Source organism: Nicotiana tomentosiformis, chromosome 6, assembly GCF_000390325.3.
Source record: "Nicotiana tomentosiformis chromosome 6, ASM39032v3, whole genome shotgun sequence".
Classification (NCBI taxonomy): Eukaryota; Viridiplantae; Streptophyta; class Magnoliopsida; order Solanales; family Solanaceae; genus Nicotiana; species Nicotiana tomentosiformis.
In genome coordinates this window covers 39,720,247-39,726,374 of record NC_090817.1, presented here as the reverse complement: position 1 = coordinate 39,726,374, position 6,128 = coordinate 39,720,247, and the positions used below count along the sequence as shown (strand labels likewise).

General features: G+C 39.9%; 1 protein-coding gene across 1 annotated transcript; it reads right to left on the bottom strand.

The window, feature by feature from the left end:
- Nucleotides 1–3,873: 3,873 nt before the first annotated feature.
- Nucleotides 3,874–4,548, bottom strand: LOC138893836 (uncharacterized). Its single transcript, XM_070178500.1, has one exon. It carries the CDS (start codon nucleotides 4,546–4,548, stop codon nucleotides 3,874–3,876), a length of 675 nt encoding a protein of 224 aa, XP_070034601.1.
- Nucleotides 4,549–6,128: the final 1,580 nt, after the last annotated feature.

Genomic DNA, 6,128 nt, shown 5'->3' with positions numbered 1-6,128 from the left:
GTCAGGTTGCATGGCACCCCTGTTTCCATCATTTCTGATTGGGGAGCACAATTCACTGCTAACCTTTGGAAGACATTTCAGCAAGGTTTGGGTATTCAGGTGAATCTTAGTACAACCTTTCACCAATAGACTCACGGGCAGGCAGAGCGTACTATTCAGATGCTTGAGGATATGTTGCGTGCTTGTGTTCTAGACTTCAAAGTTAGCTGGGATGATCATTTACCACTCATAGATTTTGCATACAATAATAGCTATCATGCTAGCGTTCAAATGGCATCGTTCGAGGCTTTATATGGTAGGAGATGTAGATCTCCCATTAGATGGTTCGAAATTGGGGAAGCAGAGTTGATAGGGCCAGACCTCTTGCATCAGGCTATGAAAAAAGTTAAAATCATAAAGGAGCGGTTGAAGACTGCTCAGTGTTGTCAGAAATCCTATTCGGATGTTCGTCGTAGGGATTTGGAGTTCAAAGAAGATGATTGGGTATTCTTGAAAGTTTCCCCCATGAAGGGTGTAATGCAATTTGGTAAGAAAGGGAAATTGAGTCCAAGGTATGTCGGACCGTACAAAATCATTCAGAGGATCGGTGAGGTGGTGTACAAGCTTGAGCTACCACCTGATATGTCATTAGTACATCCGGTGTTTCATATGTCTATGATGAAGAAAGTAGTTGGAGATCCAACACTCATTGTTCCAGTTGAGACTATTGAGGTAAATGAGAAATTGACTTACGAAGATATTCCGGTTTCTATTATTTATCGCCAAGTCCAAAAATTGAGAAATAAAGAAATTACCTCTGTGAAGGTGTTATGGCGAAACCAACAGGTTGAAGAGGCTACTTGGGAGGCCGTGGAAGAAATGAAGAAAAAGTATCCTTATTTGTTTGAATGATCATGTATTTATAAAATTGTGATCTAGGGAAAATTAAAGGACTTACTTTCTATGAATTATGTATGATTTGTACATTTGATATTGAGGGTGTTCCGTTCTTGAAATATATTTCTTATCAGGCCACAGTTGGTGCTGTTTCGTATTATGTTACGTTGTTGGATTATGTATATGCTGTTAAGATGTGTTTCTGGGGCTCTCTGACAGGTGGATAGGCCTAATTACAAAGAAAACTCTAGCGAAAGTTTTGGAATTTAGGGAGTTAGTCAAATTTGGGGCTGCTAGTTTATGGTATAAAACAAACTAAGTTGCATAAGATGCTAAAGACGGATTTTTACCCTCATTCGAGGACGAATGATCCTAAGCGGGGGAGAATGTAACATCCCAAAAAATTTCGAAGTACTTAAGGGTAAAGCCCGGTAAAATTTGCAAAGAAAATAATGTTTCATGGTGCCCGACTAGGCTTACGTGTTCAGGATTTTTGAAAATTATTTTGGGTTGAACAATGCACGGAAAAATAAAGGAAAAGTTTTGGGGGAAAGTGCATTTGTGCTGTCCATTATGCGACCGCATAATCACTCTACGGGCCGCATAATGGCCGTAGAAGTAAGCAGGAGAGGGACATTTTGGAAGCAGCTATGCAGTCGACTATGCGACCGCATAACTGTTATGCGGTGCATTATGCGACCGCATAACAGTTATGCGGACCGTATAGTGACCGCATACACAGACGGATTTTTGATCATTTTTGTCAGCAATTATGCGACCAATATGCGGTCCGCATATCCATTATGCGGTCGCATATGCGATCGCAGAACCGTTCCGGAGCTCCATCTTTTGGTTTTTAAAACCTGACCGTATTACGTTAAATACACTCTTTGGGCCATTATTTAGCAATAATCTGACACTTTATAGTGAGAGAGAGTGCCCTAGAGTGAGAAGGTATTCTTCAATTATTGTTCTTCAATTCTTGCTCATGTTTTTGAAGATTAAGGAGGGAAACTCACTAGGTCTTCATCTTAGAGGTAAGATTCTACACCCTAACCTCACTTTCGAATTTTATGTAGAAATGGACAATTAGCAAGAAACTTTCTGGGTAGGAGGGTTGTTTACTTTACATGCATGTGTTATCAAAGGGTGTAGGAAGATTGTTGAGCTAAAAATAGTAAAGATTGGGTTGTGGGATGATGGAATCATTCATAAAAAGTACCTTGAAACCTTATGCACACCTAGTGTCTGTTAAAATGCTCAAGTGAGCTAGAACCATGATCATCTTCCTAATTTTGGTGCAATTTGTTATATTTCTAAAATAGATTGAAATTGCTAAGAATTCCGAAACATTTCGAGTGTAAGGAAGCTCAATTGAGTTATGTTGGCAAAACTCTTCTCTTAGAATTGAATAGCACGATGTTCTTGTAAATTATGTAAGTCCCGAGTGATTCATTATGAAACTGGCTATTCCGAGTAAGATTGGGTTGAAAGATATATATTCAACAAGCATCACAAATGCTTTATTCATGTTATGTTACCAATTGAGAATGTGTTAAAATATGGGCTGTGCATTAATAATGTTTCGACTTTAAGTCAAGTTCAAATGAAGGCTATCATGCCAATTTTTGTGAAATATCTGTATGTGCCTTAGACTCTAAATTGCTCACATGTGTACTACACACCTTGATTTTGAATTGTATTTGTTGTTGATGATGATAATGATATTTGAAATTGATAAGGTGAGCATGAAATACTGAATATGGCCAACGTGCCAAGAATGATCTTATAATTATGGCCATTAGTGCCATTGAAATGCAAAATATGTGAAAGTAATATGAAATGCGATGATTGATATAAAAAGGTTGATGTCTCAAATAAGACAGCCTAGCTGATCGGGTCATGATCATACTCTGTGCTAAACTTACGGTGGTATTAGTATTGATAATAATTGTGGTTGATCCTCTAATGAGATAGCCTAGCTGATCAGGTCGGGATCGAACTCCGTGCTAAACTTACTGTGGTATTGGTATTGATAGTACTTGTGGTTGATTCTCTCATAAGATAGCCTAGCCGATCGGGTCGTGATCGGACTCTGTGCTAAACTTACGGTGGTATTGGTATTGATAGTAATTATGGTTGATTATCTAATGAGATAGCCTAGCCGATCGGGTCGTGATCGGACTCCGAGCTAAACTTACTGTGGTATTGGTATTGATAGTAACTGTGTTTGATTCTCTAATGAGATAGCCTAGCCGATCGGGTCGTGATCGGACTCCGTGCTAAAAGTACGGTGGCATTGGTATTGTGAACACTGGTAATGTGAACATTGGTATTGTGAATAATGGTATTGTGAATAATGGAATATCGATACAAAAAATCTCCCAATGTGAGATATGGAAATTAACTGAAACATTGTCTTGATCCTAAATTGAGGTTTGATGTTGATTAAAGCTTCCATTAATATTATGATAATTTTGTTTGTATTATTTGTCATTCTACTGAGATGGTGTTGAGTTATACATGCTAGTGCTATTCGACAGTACTAACGTCCCTTTTTGTCGGGGGCGCTGCATCTTTCAATGGATGCAGGTGGTTCCACAGTAGGAGATATTGATAAGTGATAGCAGTGCACCTTCTTCCCAGCTGACTTGGTGAGCCCCACTTCATTCCAGGGTCACGAATCTTTTGTACTTTGGGTATTCTGTTTGAGGTATAGCCGGGGCCTTGTTGCCGGCATTATCATTGTACTCTTCTTTATCTATAGAGGCTCTGTAGACATAGAGTGGGTTGTGTATTGGTGCTGGGAAAGACAAAAAATTTTATGTTGTGGTTGTATTATTTGTCCATTTGATACTTTAAAAAGGATGAAACTATTGGAAATGAATTGGTATTGTAGACGTGAACACCTTTTATCTAATTAAGGAAAATATGCATTATCGCCATTCGTGGATGAGTTTGGGTAGAATGAAATTTTACAGGCTTGCTCGGTCTGGTTCATTCGGTTGAATGCCGGTCGCGCTCCTCGGTTTTGGGGCGTGACATTAAAGTTGTTTGGTCTCGCAGCTGCAACAATATTGGTGCAGAAATTATCTCTCTAATCTCCTTCTCCAATTTCTTGTAAATAGATAGAGGCATTAGATTAATTAAGGCACATGAATCACATAAAGACTTGTCAAAATTAATAGTTCCTAAAGAGCAAGGTATAGTAAAACTCCCTGGATCTCTACACTTTTGTAGGAGTTTGTTTTGCAATATAGCACTGCAATCCTCTGTAAGCTTGAACACTAAAGTCTTCTCTATTTTCCTCTTCTTCGTCAGGATCTCTTTCAAGAATTTAGCATAAGCAGGCATTTGTGAGAGCACTTCTGTAAATGGTAAGTTCACATGAACTTGTTTTAGCACATCCAAAAATCTTCTAAACTTCTTGTCATGCTTTTCACTATATAGCCTTGGGGGGAAAAGTAAAGCAGTAATATGCTCGCTCTCATCATGTTCCTCCCTTCTCAAAATTTCTCCCTTCTTCTTTTTCTCAGTTTTCATCTGGCCCTTCTTCTTTTTATCAACATCATTCTTCAGCTGCTCCCCACTTTCTTTTTCAAGTTTCACATCATTTTGGATCGGGGTGGGATCTTTCAACAATTGCCCACTTCTCAGAGTTATAGCATTCATTGTTTCATTGGGATTTCTCTCAGTATCAGCAGAGAGAGTTCTTGGAATCCTCTCAGACAATGGCTAGCTGCCCAACCTATCTATCCAGGTTTCGAAAACCAGTGCCTAGTTCTTTGATAGTTGCTCTATGTTCCCTTATAGGTATGCTATGAGTTTCAATCCACTCATCAGTTTTCTGAATGAAGGCCTTCATGAGATCTTCTATGCCAGAATGAATGGGTTGTTGAGGCTGAAATTGTTGCCTCTGTAGATTTTGGTATGCTGGAGCTCCTTGTACCTAGGGTCTAGAGTTATTTTTGTTGCCATGCATTCGCGGTACCCCTCGATGAACTCGATGAAGAACCGGGGTGCCTCTATCCCATTGCATTAAAATTGTAGCTTCCCGTAGCATTCACTTCCTCAGTTGAGGCTTGACACTCATGAGTAGGGTATCCTCTTCCACATATATCACAATCTGTATGAGGCTCATTTTGTATCGAGGCTAAGGTTTGCTTTCGTATTATCTATCACGCCCCAAACCTGGGGGGTGAGACCGGCACCCGGTGCCTCACCTATCCTTGCATACCAACCTACGACTAAGGGAATCTGAACATATAATGTCATAATTTGGCCATGGGCCACATTGCAAGACAATTTGCGAAGAAAAATATAAAACTGAATGGAACCCAACGCTGACTAAACATCCATATAAAGTTGGACCGGCAGGGCCGTCATAACTACTACAGCTGACAAACCAACAAAATATACATACAAGGAATACAAGCCCAACATACTGCACTAACTGACAGGATATGTCTACAAGCCTCTACTGCTGGATGTACTATGATCGAAACAGGGCCCCGAACTACCCATAACCTATATACATATATATACAGGATCTACACAAAACTCTAGACCCGGCAACTCTGAAGTACATTGGCTATGTATGGCCATGTATGGCCATGTATGGCATGTATATACCATGGTCTAAGCTTGCCTTTCTTGCCAAACATCATCACGCCCTTCATAGGCGACACTTTTAAGAATACCCATTCATTAACCCCGAACTCTAAATCTCGTCGTCGCATGTCAGAATATAACTTCTGACGACTCTGAGCTGTCAACAGTCGCTCCCGGATAAGCTTTACTTTCTCTATGGCCTGCTAAACTAGGTCTGGACCATGTAACCTAGATTCTCCAACATCAAACCACCCTATAGGAGATCTGCACTTACGCCCATACAAAGCCTCGTACGAAGCCATCTGGAGAGTGAAGTGGTAACTGTTATTATATGAAAACTGGATTAGATGTAGATGTTCATCCCAACTTCTTCTAAAATCCAACACACATGCTCGTAACATATCCTCGAGCGTCTGAATTATGCGCTCGGCTAGTCCATCAGTCTGTGGATGAAAAGTTGTGCTGAGATTCACCTAACTCCCTAGACCTTTCTAAAATGACCTCCAAAAATGTGCTGTAAACTAGGCCCCACAGATATAATAGATACTGGTTCCACGCATAGCCGCACTATCTCCTTAATATATAACTTTGCAAAGTCTTCTGTTGTATATGTAGATCTGACCGACAGGCAATGAGCTAAT

Coding starts and splice junctions, on each gene's coding strand:
- LOC138893836 (XM_070178500.1), bottom strand. CDS start 4,548: ATGAATGCTATAACTCTGAGAAGTGGGCAATTGTTGAAAGATCCCACC.